This window comes from Amblyomma maculatum, chromosome 10, assembly GCF_055883805.1.
Source record: "Amblyomma maculatum isolate TAMU_Amacu chromosome 10, ASM5588380v1, whole genome shotgun sequence".
NCBI lineage: Eukaryota > Metazoa > Arthropoda > Arachnida > Ixodida > Ixodidae > Amblyomma > Amblyomma maculatum.
The window spans coordinates 131,231,355-131,247,389 of NC_139353.1; the positions used below are offsets into that span (position 1 = coordinate 131,231,355).

General features: G+C 45.6%; 1 protein-coding gene across 1 annotated transcript in view; it reads right to left on the minus strand.

The window, feature by feature from the left end:
• LOC146177469 (uncharacterized) overlaps positions 1 to 16,035 on the minus strand; it is a 34,439-nt gene that overhangs the window by 17,594 nt on the left and 810 nt on the right. Inside the window, exons 2-3 of the mRNA XM_084581573.1 lie at positions 7,822 to 7,928; positions 615 to 683 (exon numbers count right to left, since the gene is read on the minus strand). Of these exons, the coding sequence (XP_084437699.1) occupies positions 615 to 683; positions 7,822 to 7,928 (176 nt within the window). The remainder of the gene's footprint in view (positions 1 to 614; positions 684 to 7,821; positions 7,929 to 16,035) is intronic.

The following is a 16,035-nucleotide window of genomic DNA, read 5'->3' on the forward strand; positions in this document are numbered from 1 at the left end:
AGCTCCTTTAAGTTCAAGGACAGTTCGTTCTACTTAATGAATCCCGAAACTCCCTCCTCAGATAAACCCGCCGCGGTGACGCAGGGCACTGGATTGTAAAACCCCACAGCGGCCGCTTTTCGATGGCGGCGGAAAGCAAGGCACCCGTGTGCTGGGCAATGTCAGTGGACATTCAAGAAACCCAGATGGCCGAAATCTGCGGTGACTTTCACAACGGCGTCTCTGATAGCCTGATTCGACTTGGGATATTAAACCCCATAACCCAAACCAACTAATTCATCTTCTTGAGATACCCAAGTTTTCAGGACGCACTGTTAAGTAAACGTGACGGTCCCAGCGCATGTTTCACATAAATGCAGGCCAACGTATTTTATTCTGAAGCCCATACTAATAAAATCCCATTCCGTGCACACTCAACTTTGAGGCCTTGCGCCTTGTGCGTCGCAGTCATTACACACTTTTCTCGTACCTAATGGTACTCTGCCATGTGCTGCACATTACATACAGGCAACCAATTCAGTTTTGGGTTATAATTGGCCTAATTGAATCTTATGAACCGCCCAGTGTGTTGAGGTTCAACAATTGGAAATATGGAAAGAAGGCCACTCACTCACCTTGGCTTTCATTAAAGGGATGTACTTGTGAAAGCACAGTCGAAACACGAGGCACATTTTATAGGCAGCCTAATGAGAGGAAGAAGGGTCTTTATAGTGTGTGTTGTTTTTGAAAGTTCATTATAATCAATTTGGCTGGGGCATAATTTCTAGGTCAAGTAAAACAAAAAGCTTGGTTAGGGAAAATGCATTTACAAACAGCAAGTGAAATGCAAAGTACGCACCGTAGCACGCTACACAGTAGGGTGCATTAAAAGACCAAAACTCATATATGTCCTGTTATCTGCATTTTGTTTCGTCTATACCAAATTGAAAACAAAAATGTTCGCTTCATACAATATATTTTTTAGTTTAGTCGTGGGTTAGATGACTGCAGCAGCATGCCTCTGTATACAATTTGTCGCTTCAATGCACCGTACTAAGGATACCTTAGGTAATGAAGATGTAAAGAGAAGCGCATATATGGGAGCATGATGTCCAAGTATTCAAAACCTAAATTCAAAGAACCTATTCTTTATATGGCACGAGCTCATCTGAACGTATTCTGAGCGTGTACGCTCGCTTCTGTGCCTGTACGTAATGTTTGCAAGGCCAGACGGGTGCACGGCTGTCCTCCGTTAGTAATTGTAATTTATTAACGATGTGCGAATGTTGATGCGCACTCTCCCAGGCACCCATAAAATATGTGGGTGTAGCTTTTCCAATCTCAGAGGAAATGTCCTAGACTTGCCTGGCAAGCACAGCCGGAAGCCAGCTACCTGTAGTGACAGAAAAGGGTGGCCGTTTCGTGCCCAGCTTTCACCGGTCGAAGCCGGAGCAGAGGTAGGAGTCAAAATTACCAAGCAACACGAACTTTATACACATCAAGAGACGATAGAGAAGAAATCACACTAATAAGAATACACAGATAAGAGGTTCACAGAAAGCATGCAGATCATGCAACACGAAATATTTTCAACAACACAGAGCCTTCACAGCAATACACAATTACAACAAAAAGTGAAAACAAAAAACACCAAACTTTTGCTGTGCATTGTCTCAAACCGATGTCTGGAGAGTCACGATGTGGCCGCCCTGTGGACTTGTCAAACTACAGGTTGACCCCGGGAGCCGAGCAGTAGCACTTGATCCACCGCAGCACTTACTGCAACAATGGCTTTAACACAGCTAGCTTGCCGACGCGCAGACGCGCCGCGCCTGTCTGCGACAACGCGCCAAGGCAGGGGCGCACATAAACGCAACTTTCACTCTGCAAGCGTCCTCCTTTCCTGCCGCCGAGACACGCGCCGTTATTGGTCAACCTCTGCCGAACATTCTTGAGGCATTCAGTTGCTTCGTGGAGGAAGTGATGCCGATGCACGCAAGGCTACGCGTCCTCCTTGCACGGAAGTGAAGAACATTTCGCCAATCTTCCGGAACCCTCTACGCGACGCCACGTGCGCGCTTCTTTCGCACTGGGTTGACTCAACGAAAATGTTCGCCGATTTCGTGAAAAAGGCAAAACCCGCAAAAAAAGCTGTGACCAAAAATTTTGTTTTGCAGGTGCAAGAGGACTGGGTTCCTTAAATATTTATTCTGTAGGAGGGAAAGAAAATTTTAAAACAGGTTCGCTCCTATTTTAGAATAAGCGATCTTAAAACAGTTTCCGTGAAATGTAAAATAAACCATCTTTATGACAGGCGCTCCATGTGGCGGGTATGTAATGAAATTCAAGGGCACTGAATTCATCGTGTGCATGCTCCCTAAGAAGATGCTGAATATCGTCACCCTTTGCAAACAAAATCTTCAGGCTGTCTGCCTTTGTGAGGACTGACTGCATAGGCACACTACGGGAGCTGTCAGATAATCTTTCTTTATCGTCCTCATCAGCACCTCATATCGGGAAAAAGCGGCAAATACTTACGCCCCTGTATTGTGATATGATTAGAGTTCGCATCGCACCAAATCCCTGATTCATTTGAGATGGTGATGATGATAATAATATAATGATCAGGTGACCAGAGCACCACCCACAGGAGAACATATTGAAAATGGCCACCATTTATCTTTCGTTTACGAATTCATTTTACCATAGAAGGCACCTGACCACTCCTTTCTTTGGAAAAAGTCGGCTCTATCGATGGGTATGGGGTAAAGTGCTTAGAAATGTAGCAACGTAACTGACGTCAACACACAAAGGGAATGCAGCTTAGAACTCGAATGCAATTGCATTGACTCTTAGGGTGTGTTGCGGAGATTGATAGTTTCTTTTTTACGTACGCAAGGATGCTGCTAGTATAAGCGTGAATTCTAGAGTCATTTAAGGTACCATGTCAGACCAGAGGCGAATAATTGAGCAAAAACTTTTATTTAACGCCAATAACTTCACGTTGCAAGGGTCATATGCAGCTTTTTCCCGCCGTACAAAATATGGTCATAAAAACGATACCATGAGAAGCGAAGGAAGGAAGAACACCGCAAACACCTTTACCCGTAGGCAACTGTCATCGAATCTAGTATCAGAATAGGATAGTAACGGAAGGATGCGTTCTTGGAAGTGTAAGCGGGACATGCAACTCCTCGAAGAAAACATTTACAAACATTTTGCTTTGCGGTACGGCGTTCACATTGAGTTTTATTTAGCTATGACCTGAAGACCCGGACTTCTCGGAAACGGACCCGAGAGCCACTGTTTCGCTCGTGTAAGGACAAATCCAGTCTCTCAAAAACCACCGGTTTTATTCCGTGTCAACAAAAAAGCTCTTTGCAATGATAGAATATCGGAAGCCGCTGCGAAGCAAAGTACGCGGTCGAGTCTCGCGACAGCTTGATGCTATGACTATATGAGAATTTGGGTCGGCGCTTCTACGCGGCAACTCAATACCCAATGGGCGACGAAAGATCGATACTATATACGACCAAAGCTCTCCAACAGGCGAGTCGTTTAAGGGTGGGGAAACAGGCGGTAACCTAACCTGTCAGTAGATCACGTAATATACAAATAATAGTATGGCTAAGACGATGTGCACCACCTGATTTCTGGCAAACACTTACAGAGCTTCGACAGCCAAGGCACAACCTTTTGCAGGTACCATTTTGAAACGCTTTTATTTAAAATTAGGCTAGAGTAGCATTCTGCATGCCTCATCATAAGCTGGCCAGCATTCGTGGAAGGGTGTACTCTTGCTCGAAAGCGTATTAGGCCGCTCCCCAGAGGGCAGCTGCTCGGACCCAGTGAGCTTGCTTATGCGTTCCATGTGGACGCTTTCATTTGCCTGATTTATAAAAATGTGTAGCGCATCAAAAGAAGAAAGATAAAGTGACAATCATGCCTTTCCTGGCAATTTTGGACGCGGATGCTCGAGCCTTTATGGGCGCCCGTATAGTTCCATCGGTGCCTTCGTGGGGAAACGCCTAGGAAGCTGCAGTGTAGGTTTCCACCACGAGAAGCAGTTCATGAACGTTGCCACCAAATCAGCATACATACATTTTGAAGCGAGAGCTTCCCTACGGCATGTGAATTTAAGGTCACAGGGCCGGGCGTAGGCCACAACTTCCAAATCTTCCGCCAACTGATCATGTGTCCCGTCTTCTTATTCCCTTCTGTCTTCTTCACTATCATCTTAGCGTCTTCCGAATCTTCCTCCATTTTACCGGCTTCTTCTGTTTATAATGAGCTTTACCACATGTAAGCATTAGTAATGAGACTTTCGCTTACACTCTCGGTTCAATCGAGCAAAACCACCAGCAATGTTTTCGAAGTGAAAGCTTCACTACGCTATGTATAACCCAAGGTCAAACCGGGCGTCCGCTTGGCCTTCAACGAGCTATATAGCGGCTTCCCCGCGCTGTTATGTAGCTTAACCATGGTACTACCTACTGTGTACCACCACTTGACCTTTGACTATTGATGATATTTCTATAGGCAGATAAAGCGCTACGCGTTGCCTCTAGTAGCTGACGGCTTCCTCGACTCCATAGTTCAAGACTCAGAGAGCTTTCGTTGAAAAAAAAAAAAAACATCTTCTCTGCGCATGTCCTTCTTTGCTATATATTTGCTGGCTGCTCAGGAAATAAAGTAAGATGAAGCTAGCGCCTGTCCTGCGTCGTTTCTTTCCGGTATGTCTTGCTTCGCACTCTGATTTTCCGGGAGGAGTCCGCCTTTGCAGTCCACTCTACTACAATGTTCTGAACATGCACCAGCTAGCCCAGAAAAATGTTTAATAGTCTGGCCAATATAGTCGCTACAAATCCAGGTTTGTCTATGTGTAAGGAACAGTGCCACACAATGGTTATTATGTAGCACATGGAGCACAACTGACATGGTGAGTGGCTCGTGAAGAGTGTACCGCGTGCAAAACGTAGTGCGTAGAGAGCGTGGCGAGGAGAACAGGAAGAAAGCGGTCGGCGAAAGAAGGTTATTGAAGAGAAAGCTTCACTGAGCTAGCTGCGGCGCGTTTGGCGTAAGCGGCATGCTCGCCGCCTGTTTCGTCTTCGGACATGGAGCCAGTGGTGCGCAGTTCTTCTTCTGATGATACTTCGCTTCTTTTTCTACATCCCACACCTGCTTATCCTTTTTCAAACCCCTGGCTGAGTTCATTCGTACCGGTACATATCGCCTGTCTCCGAGGAGCACCGCGCGCGTGACGTCATCACTTAGATATGCGCCTCACTGCATGCGCTGCGCTCTTCAGCTGCTGCGCCGCCGAGAGGTATCGATATAAGCCGCTCGCTTGTGCAGGCGTATACATAAGCTGAAACTTGCAGCGAGTCTGTAGTGCTATTTCATGGTTGAGGCAACAATTCTTTGTGCGAGCGCTCGCTATACGCTTGTCAACAAGCGGAATTTACTCATCCAGCCGGCATCGCTCGCCGTAGAAGCGGTTCGTAGGGAAAATGAAGCTGAGCGAGCTAAACAAGCGATGGAAAGTTCTTAAGAGCAAGAACAGACTTGCGAAGCGACAACGCAAAGGGGCGGATAATCAGGTGAGACAAGAACACCTGCTTCTTGCACAACAGAGAAGTGATTCGGATTCATCCACGACTACTATGGATTTCGTTTTGTATATCAAGTTGAGTTAAGCCACTGCCATTCTTTTTTTCTGTGTATGTTTCTTGGGTTAAGCCACCGCCAATGTTTTTCTCTGTGCATTTCTGTTGGCGCTTCTTGTTCCTAGGCTTAGAGCTTCTGGTACAGATTTTAGAGCATCCAGACTTGAGCTAATCATATTGATCGGTTTTGGCTACCAGACGTAGGCGCAGCGGCTCTCTTTTTACCTCCAGTGGCTTGCAGCTGCCGTGAGGTTGCCATCACTCGGTTGCCCGAACGTAGGAATCTATGTGTCTCCATTAAAACATCTCCGGCTACCATATATAGTTAAGCGACTGAGCCGCGTACTGACGTCTCCATGCTGAGGCCTCTTGTAGACATCGCCGTTGACCTGACACCTTCATTGTGGTCGCAGGCGGAAGCACGGGTCCCTCCAACGCCCAGCCGCGGATCTTCGTCGTGCGTACAACTTAGAAGACTGAGCACCGTCACACAAAAATCTGAGGCGACCTTCATTTTTTCTCAAAATATATTATTTCCCTTCTCGCATAGTTTTCTTCCTTTGCTCAGTGCTTCTATGTGTTACATTCAGATTTTCATTCTTAAATTTCAGCCTTTTTCTTCATGTGCCGCTGCCTCGTGTGGTACTCTTACCGCGCACACTGTGCAATACCTTACCAGCAGTAATCGCGCCTCACACCGTCTCTACACCTAAGCCTAACCAAAGTAAATTCAACCAAACGACACTTCCGCTTCGCCTAACCAAGTTCAGCGGAGTTTAACCGCAGCCCTTTCTTTTTTAAAGTATTTTCTTTTTGTTGATAGTTTTCACTTGCGAGACCCATTTTTCTCACCCAGAGTTCTTCGAATGTGGCACTGCTACGATGCACCAACTGGGCGCCAACTCAGCAAGCTAGCGCCAGCGCATATGCCACATGTGCCGGTAGTGGCTATATGTGGAGAGTGCTTCCACATGCGCGCGTGCGCGGCGCACATAGCTCTAATTGCCCCCACTGCGCATCGACTCGCCGCTTGCTTAGTAATAAACAGTGCTACGAGTGCTATAGATACCTTCATAGCTAGGTTCACGTAGCTAAAATAATGTTGGCATTAAAAACAATTCTTTGAAGAAATTATATTGAAAACAATCAATATTTATAGTACCTGCGTGAACAATAAGGTACAGTTATGTAATCAAAGCTTTACCCATGGCCACGTCGGTCTACATTAAAATAATTGCCACTAAAGAACTTAACTGATAATGAGGGGTAAAAGACCGTATATTGGCCAAAAACCACAGCCTCAGCCTACCAAGTTTTATACTCAAGTCATTTGAGCCGCCAGAAAACTTTTGATGTGAGCAACAAAAGATGTGAATTTTCTTGACTCACATCTTTACAAACATAAGTCACATGATTCGGAAGACTTGTTTGTAAATACGCGGACCGAAAAAGTTAAAGGAACAGATGCAACTAGCCCAGCAAGCTTATTTAAAGCTATGTGAAATAGATGATTTGTGATATGCCCGTTAGTTTCGTTGTCTGCAAAAGATTTCTTAAATATGATGATTCCAAATCATGCATAACTTCACAACAACAATCAATGCCTCTCACAAAATCACCTCGCCAGTCTCTCATTTCTTGGCTAATATTTGTCATGTACACGGCCCGTTGGTTTTCTATGTCCGTCCGAATTGTTTGATTTGAGAGCAGAAGAACGTCTACGCGAAATTTCAGCCACGCCCTTGAAGCCTAGGCTATTTTTATCACTGAGGTGATAAACATCTTTCAAAATATGCCACAGCTGCCTCCAGTGTATTTAAAAACGCGGGCCATATATAGTTTAGGGCCGTAATAATTTCTCCTATATAGTGCAGGACTCACTTAAAAAAAAAAGCATTTTGCCACACCTGAGAAGCTTTGGCTATTCATATCATCTGTTCTAAATATACCTAGCAATATTTCATATTTACCAAAAAGATCATATACCACGGAAAATTTGCTTTAACTGGCCAGTGCGAAATAAAATGTTTTTTACCACGCATAAAAAGCATAGAGCATACCAACCTATATGTCCGTAACAGTAACTTATCAGATCACGCAGTTGCCTCAGAGTTAAAACGCGTCCCTGCATCCTGGACTTGTACATCCCTAGACAAGCATAAATGGAGGCACTTACCCTCTGGAACATTTTTGGAGTGAACTTGTACTTGCTGATAATAGGCAGAAAGCACTTGTCCACAAGTTTGGCACCAAGCTGAGTTGCTTTTGCCTTCTGGGCAATTCCTGCGAAAAGAATGCTTTGAAATTACTGCAAAACCAATTTAGTTTTACCGACTGCTTACGGCTACAATATTTTTCAAAAGGCCTGACAGCTTTATCACTAAGAGCTAAAAAAGCTGTTTTTGAAGATGTATGCTGAATTTATTACAGCCATCGTAATCAGAAACGAATGGCTCCTGTTTATAAAATTGGCTTATCTCTTGGTGTGCTCAGAAGCTAAGACGTGTCGACTTAGGTCCTTCGCATCCTCAGTTTTATTTATTTCATTACTTGGCTCATCGTAGTAACCGCTACCGTCCAGCCCACATCCCGAAGTCGGTGTAACTCAACACAGCATCTCATGCCTGAAATCTATGTCTCACATCTAATGCTATGCTCATCGCCACAGAGTATAACATGCAATCACAAAAAGATGCTTTCTGCGGTTTCGCCCCAGATCGCCGGTACAGATTCCCGGCATCAACGCTTTTGTGCGGATCTTGTATCAGAGACATTTTAATGAAACGTGTTGGTGGAACAGCTGATACCCTTACAACCTGTTCATGTTGTTAATGCACGGTAAGGAACAAAAAAGTGGTGGTAATTTCAGGAGTCAGCCTATTACGGCGTGTCTCGGCTCAAGACCAAATTTTTGATGCAACATCACCTTGCAAGTTGCAGTATATCTATTATACTGCACATCTGTAAAATGCGAATGACTTCAGGTCTCTTAAACATACATAAATGAAACACATATTAAATATCTAGCACAGATTCAAAATATTTTAGAAATAGATACGTATTTGCTGCATATGGGTACCATATTATGCCTTAAAGATTTCTTCAGGAAGACGTTGACTGGGACGTAATTCTTAGCTTCAGCTCCTTTATTCAATTTTACCTTCCTGCAGCACGTCGCATTGCAATCGGTTTTCAAGTGTTCCTAATTTTATTAATAAGCTGTCAATTTCAAGTGTTGTATTTGAGAAATAACGTTATCGACTGTGACACCTTTTGGGCAAGCCAAATAAAGTATCAGCAATCTGCCAACGATATTAACCGTTGATAAAGGCCTGGAATCAAGGTTTTAAGTGTCTCCACATGCCATGAAACGGTGCATTCAGCAAAACGGCAACACGTCGCTTCAGAGCTCGCATGTCTAGAAAAGAAAAGGACTTCCAAAGTGATAAGCGAAACTAACGCCTCGTGTAACAAGGGGCGAGTAGAATGTATTCATTTCTTGAGACAAATGATTCTACCTTTGTGGCAATGAAGAAGTGGTTGCTAATATTATTTCAAGTGCACGTGACCTTCTTTATCCTCTTTTCACGTTAAATCATACAGGTGGCACAGTAATGGCATGAGGATAATTCTTCATTAATTAAAATTCCCCTCCACCACCAGTACGTGAGCCATAGAAACATCAACCGATTCATTCGCATTGAAACTTTCGAGGCCATGGACATGCAGGGCACTTAATATGACTATACGTTCCGTACCCACTCACCCGCAGCGTAACAAGACGCGAGCATCACTCGTGTGGCAGTAAGAGATGACTTTTCTCACCTACAGCGAAGCACGGCGTGCCGTCATGAGACTGGTTTGCTCGGGTTGGGGTGGTTTAACGTTCCAAAGCGACTCACACTATTGAGACGCCGTAGCGGAGGGCGTGCAGAAATTTCGAACACCTGGGATTCTTTAATATGCTTTAAAATCGCACATAAGACGGACGCCTTCATTTTCGCCTCCATCGAAAAGCGGCCGCAGCAGCATGGGTTCGATTCTGCATCCTTGGACATAGCGGCCTAGCGCACTAATCACTGTTACCACCACGCCGGGCATCAAGAAATCGGTCGACAATTTCAAGATACTCTGGCAGGCGCGTATATTTATGGCGGCCTGGAAACACGCACGCCTCAATCTGATCAGTAAACAGGGCAACGTGCCCAAACGTCAGCACATCAGTCCATATGACTTAAAAACTGCATTCGCAAAATGTTTGAACCCATCAAGCCCCGCCGCTTAAAAACGCGCCATTAATATAGGGGGTCTTTATTTCTACCCGGTCGGCCTTCTGATCGCATCCATGCGCGAGGAACGTCCTGCGGCGGCTGAAAGAAATGGTCCTGCACGCGCGCGAATGCTGGGCCACCGCCCGGGCTACACTAGCACAGGACGTGCAAAAAAAAAAAAAACGTTTTATATCATTGGCAACGACCGCATCGTCCGCACAATTTTCACCTGTGAATTTGGCATACTAATATTTCATTTTAACGGTCATATCTCTCTCTGAGGTTGTATTGTAATAGCAGCGGAAACCTGTTACCACAATAAAGCAAGCTACTTCGTTCTCGAAGACTTTATGCGCATTATCCTAAATGGAACTAGCAAAAAAGGCGGGAGGATTCTATCTAGTCCACGTTCAGAGCCCTCACACCACCACAGAGGTAACCAAGTTCATTCTACGTACTGTAAACCATGTACCGACAAAAGTTGAAAGTTACCGCTAGATGCACAGCTTCGTCCACTTTCTATATGGATGAAACAGCATGCCATGAATTTAAATCACATAGCTAGGGCAGAACGAGAGAAATATGGTTTCACAGTCTGATATAGCACTGAACAAGGGTTGAGGGAGAGCCTCAGTTCGGAAGATGAACCAATGTTTCGGCATGTGGACTTGTCTTCGAAGAAGAGAAGTTCCTTGTTGAAACATTGTCCAGGCTTGCAAACAGAGGCTCCTCCTCAACCCATGTTCAGTGCTCTTTCCGTCTCTACAGGGTGTGAGAAGTGCGTGGACATAAAAGAAGCGCTGCAACTACGCCCGCTTGCATCGCTCTTTGTTCTGCATGTATCGAAGATACATGCAAGTCAGCCTTTCTTAAATGTCTCTGTTCTGATGTGTTTTCCAAACTATAAGTGTTGCTTTTAGCTGTAACCTTGACCTTTGACATGGCACTAAACGAAAATTCTTTCCCGCACATTATAGGTAACAAGATGATATATTTTCTTTTCTAATCGTACGATATTTTCGCACATTTTTATGCTACCTACATCATAAACCCCTGAATGTTTCCGTGTTCAAATATGAACCCTACTAACTACCAAATGTTTGATGGAGAGGCAGACACACTTTTATCAAATATAAGCGACCAGCTGCCGTCATTTCCCATCATTCGTGATTCCTGCTCTTTAACTAGATAGTTTATAGGGATCGTGCGGCCTTAGATTTAGAGTGTCGTTTCACGGACGCCCTGTATATGTGTCTCAAACGTCAAGCAGCGCCTACACGCGGCCGCCAACGGAATTCCACCGAGACATGTCGCGTCACTGCTAAGACAGCTGGAACCTCCGCGTTCTAATTTTAAAAGTGGCTTCCGAGCGCAAACTGCGCTTCTACGTATTTCTTAAGGAGGAAGCAAGCCATATGATAACAAGGTGCGATTGCGTGATACATTTAAAAGTACCCGCCTAACTTTAGCGTCTTCCCGACAGATTTAATATCATTCAACGTGTACGTAAGCTACTCTCGTACGACTTTGAGCTGAAGAGCCTGCAAGTTGAGGGGATGACGGGATTGGATGACGGGATGGGATGAAACGCCCTAAAGGTGCGCACAACATGCTGGTTCAGGAAAATTATGGCGACTACTAAGCTCCGCCTTTATGGGTGTGACGTGAGAGCGAACGCCTCCAGCCCACAATAAGGGTCATTTGTTTACCCTACACCAGTGCAGATATAATCCATTTCAGGTATAGGAGATTTCCTAAACTGGTGTATCTGGTGTAGGTTAAACAAATGGCCTTATAAAGGTTCGTTTTAACCAGCGCCGACGCCGGATCTCCGGTGAACGGTTTGTTGCTGTCGGGTTAAATGAAAGTCTTCTACAGCACATTCCATTTATTTTTTCAGCACAGTCACTAGCGTAAAGCAAGACCACCGTGGGCAACCGAGGCACTCCCCAAAATAATAAAGCAAGCACACCCTACGCTGTCCCATAAATCTATTATCTCTGCAAATTACCCAAGTGAGCTCTAATCCAGAAAGCTTATACAATAATATTTTCTCTCCAATGCGTGATAAAACTTAGATATTAAAATGGTGCATATATGACTATAGAAACTGCTAAACCGCTATTGCAAGTGTCTTGCAAATTGAACAACTAATTCTCATATGGCCGCTATCCCAATTCCCCCGTTGATTAATATTGATTATTATATTTGAGCTCCACATGAGCACTATACTCTCCCTCATTTGCGCCGACAGATTACGTATTTCCAAATTCCAGCTTCCCATAAGAACATTTTCGTCTTCCCCTCGCATCATGGGGTCCTCAGAATGCTACGTAAAGGTCAGGTGTAGTTGTGTGAAAGACAAAGATAGCTTGGCAATATGAGTAAGCTTTTTTTAATAGCGTTGTTTATTACCTCGGGGCATAATAAAATATGTAAAAAATTAAATGTGTAATTAATGAAATAAAAAAGTTTACACGCTCTATTAAAATTCAAGAGGGAACGATGACAAGGCCCTTGCGTCCAAGCAATGTACGAAGATGAATTGTTCAGCGAAAGGCCAACTGGCGTCAGGTGCCGAATTCTCGTCGGCTTCAATGCCGGGAAAACCCACACGTGGGGAATATCTGCCTCATGATTTTGTTATTTGCAGACAGGCCATCCTGGACGTTGATATAGATATCGGTATTGAGGCCATGTTCGCATTACAGCAGGTGTGAGGGCAACCTCGACCCGGATCCTCCGTTGCGCAACCTCCTCTGCGCGGATAAGACCACTGGGGAGGGTTACCGCACACGGTGGGACAAGAGCACGTGTGCAGCGCCGGAGGTGCTCCCTTCTTCTGAGGTGCAGAGTGCATCATTCAAAGTGAGGAAGCGTGTCATTGATGAAGGTAGAGTCGCCTGGCGGGCTGCAGAATCTGCAGAGGTTTTTGAACTGAGTATGTCACATGGGATTCACTCAATTCGAACGATTTCCGAGATGTGAGCCGCCAGACGATGTATACTGTGGCAGATTTCTGGGCTGCGACTGACGCGTCGGAGCAGACACGTTACTTGAAGGGCGTCGGTGCGGATGACAGTTTTGAGCTTTAGGTAGTAAGGTCGCGACAGAGAGAGCGAAGCGTGTTTTTGACGGCAACCAGCTCAGCCCAGAAAGAATAAGGTGGTTCAGTAAACAGATATCTGGATGTGCTATTAAGTGTCGGCTTACAAGGACAATAAATTGAAGTTGTCGTTTCACATCCGTCAATGCTGGCATCTACATATTTATTTATTGAGCCTTGGGGCAGCTTGGTGTCTTGTTTTGCTATCCATTCAAGAAGGGATGATGCCGCATAAAATGTGGTTGCTCTATGAAGGTCAGTAGGTTTTGTTTTCGCTCAGCTGAGCAAAATTACTTGGCTCAAGAACTGGCGATGGCGGCGGAAATATGGTGCGCGATGTAGCATAGGCCTGGAGTGCTCGCGGAGAGTGCAAAGGGGTTGCCTTAAGGCTACGAGCATCGCGGCGTTGCTGTACCAGTTCATCGAATGTGTTGAGCTGAGAGTTCTTTTGTAGTGCTACCACCGGTGCGAAGCGGGGGAGGCTAGTGATGGTTCTAATAGTCTATCTATTTACTGCTTCTAGACGGTCCCATTGAACTCTTGTCAAGTGCTTAAACAGTGCTTGATAAATAAGGCGTCACTGCATAACCGCTGTCACGAAATGTTTTGCGACGTGGGAGCGAGCGCCACCGGAGTTAGCAGCAATACGTCTGATTAGGCCCAAGGTGTGCATCGCCTGCGTTTTAGCCTGAGAAAGCCAGGCGGTAAATATTCCCGACTCATGGTTCGACAGTCTCAGAATTTTCAATGTCGGATTTTCGTGAAGGGGGATTCCTAATAGTTGAAGACGGATCGGCGTCGCCGCAAGTTTACGGTGACCTTAATGGTTGGTGACCAACGTCAACATAGTTTTTCTCGTTGAACACTTACAGATTTAACATAGTTTGCAGTAATATCAAAGGCTGGCAGCAAGGCGGTCGCTTGAGTCAATAGGTCATGGTGTGGACTCCGCAACGTAATATTATCAGCATAGAGCGAAATGTTGACTTCAGTGGCAGTCGGTCTGTGTGTGTGCTGGAATCCCTACAACGTTAGAAATAGTAGTTTAGGGAGGCAACACATCATACCTTGGAAAAGGCTTCCGTGCCGCTTCTCTGACTAAGTCGTCCGGAGACAAGTTAGCTACAAAGCATGCAGTATTCGCAGCGTCGGGGCGACGGCGATTTTGTGCTATTGCTCGAAAAGTTTGTCAGAGAGATAGTTTTGATGAATTGGTAATAAACTGCTCACATCAAGTAGGACACTTCCGTCGTGCTAGATCCCGTTCATACTTGCGATCCTTAGCTGTAATATATGGTTAACCCTTGCACGCACCTGAGCTGATGTAGGGTCTCGTGAAGCCGCCAGTATGGCTTGTCGGCGAGTAGCCCACAAGTTGAGCACACCAATGTCAGGGACCGGTCGCTCGATATCTGTCCGTGTACTATTTGTAGCCTTGTCTAACGCGCATTTTATGCAGTCAATAATTCGTGCTGACCACTCCGCTGGCAGATCATGCAGAATAGTGCGGGAACTATCAGTTCACCACCGTGCATTTATGGCGTAACCGGCGGGCTTATGATGGATGATATCGATGGTGATTTGGTGATGGTCACTTCCTCAGCAATAAGGTTCAATGAGCCACGACGGAGTGCCAGGGCCAGACCACCACGTCAGATCAGGAGCATATGTGGCAGTGCGGCAGCCGGGATTTTTCAGAAGAGTAAATAACCCATCCTTAAAGCCGTCCCGCATACGCCTACCACGAGGGCTTGAAGTAGGATATCCCTAATCTTGGTGTGGAGCATTGAAATCACCTCCGACTATAATCGCACAAATGGAGTATTTTCTACGCACAGTCAACAGCCAGCCCAGATTAATACGTAAGTAAGAGCCCCCTGCTGGTCTGACGTAAAAAGGCACTGCCACAATAGTCGTCTTTGGCAATTTAAAAGCAACTGTAACAAACTCCTGGTATGAGTTGCACCAGTTTTCCAGAGAAGCTCACGTGAGGGAAACGTGTCTCAACATACACCGCCGCCATTCCTGGAGGTTAGCAGTGTGCACACGACAGTCAATCATCGATGGGGATGCGTAACCACAAAACCCTGGAATTGTTGGCAAGACATTGGTCTCCTGAAGTAATATGGCACACACCGTAAGCGTGTGCAAACGAAGGCGAGTCTTGAGCTCCCCCACTTTAGTGGAGATGCCTCTGCAGTTCCATACTAGCTAACCAGAAAAGCATGTGGAAGTGATTCTTTGTTAGTAGTCCAAGCGTAGCAAGAGAACAGATGTCATGTCAGATAGCCGCGCCACCATGAAACGAAACAAGAATGCTGTTGAATTATCTGCGACTGCAGAAGACACTCTAGCAGTGGCACTGGGTGACGCGGCTGGGCGGGACATAGCCGGTGGGGCTTCAGCATTTCCATTTGCGGTGCAAGATGCAAGCAGTTCAGGATACTGTCAAAGCTTAGCAACCTAAGCCAGAGGCGTGCAATCTGGTTGTTTCCTTCTGTCGTGTCGTCGTTGGGAGGTTCCGGCATGCTACGTTGTTTTTTAGGCTGCTGTCGTCGGCGATTCTTATGCTACGTACTGCATTGGTCGTCTCGACGCTCACCCCTTACCGGAAAAGATCTTGGGACCATGGCCACAAACATAATCTGCGCTCAAAGCCTACAGGGCACTTCGCTTTTAAAGAGAGACTAGCCTGATTGACAGACTGTGACTTTCTCGCCTCCAGTCATCTTTTATCCTCCCTCTTTAATCCCCCATTCCCCTCTCCCAGTGCAGGGTAGCCAACCGGAATTCATTCTTTCTGGTTGCCATCCCTGTCTTTCGCCCTCTTTTTCTCCTCCTCCTCCCTCCAATGCATTTTATCGTTATACGTGTCCTGCTCAGCGATTTTATGCGGCTTTCCAAGTTCCGGCTACTCGTAATCATCCCATTGGACAGCGTCAAACCAGTTGTAACTATGCACAGATGCTCTATTTATATTCTGAGATCATTGTTTAGAATTGGCACGATGAAT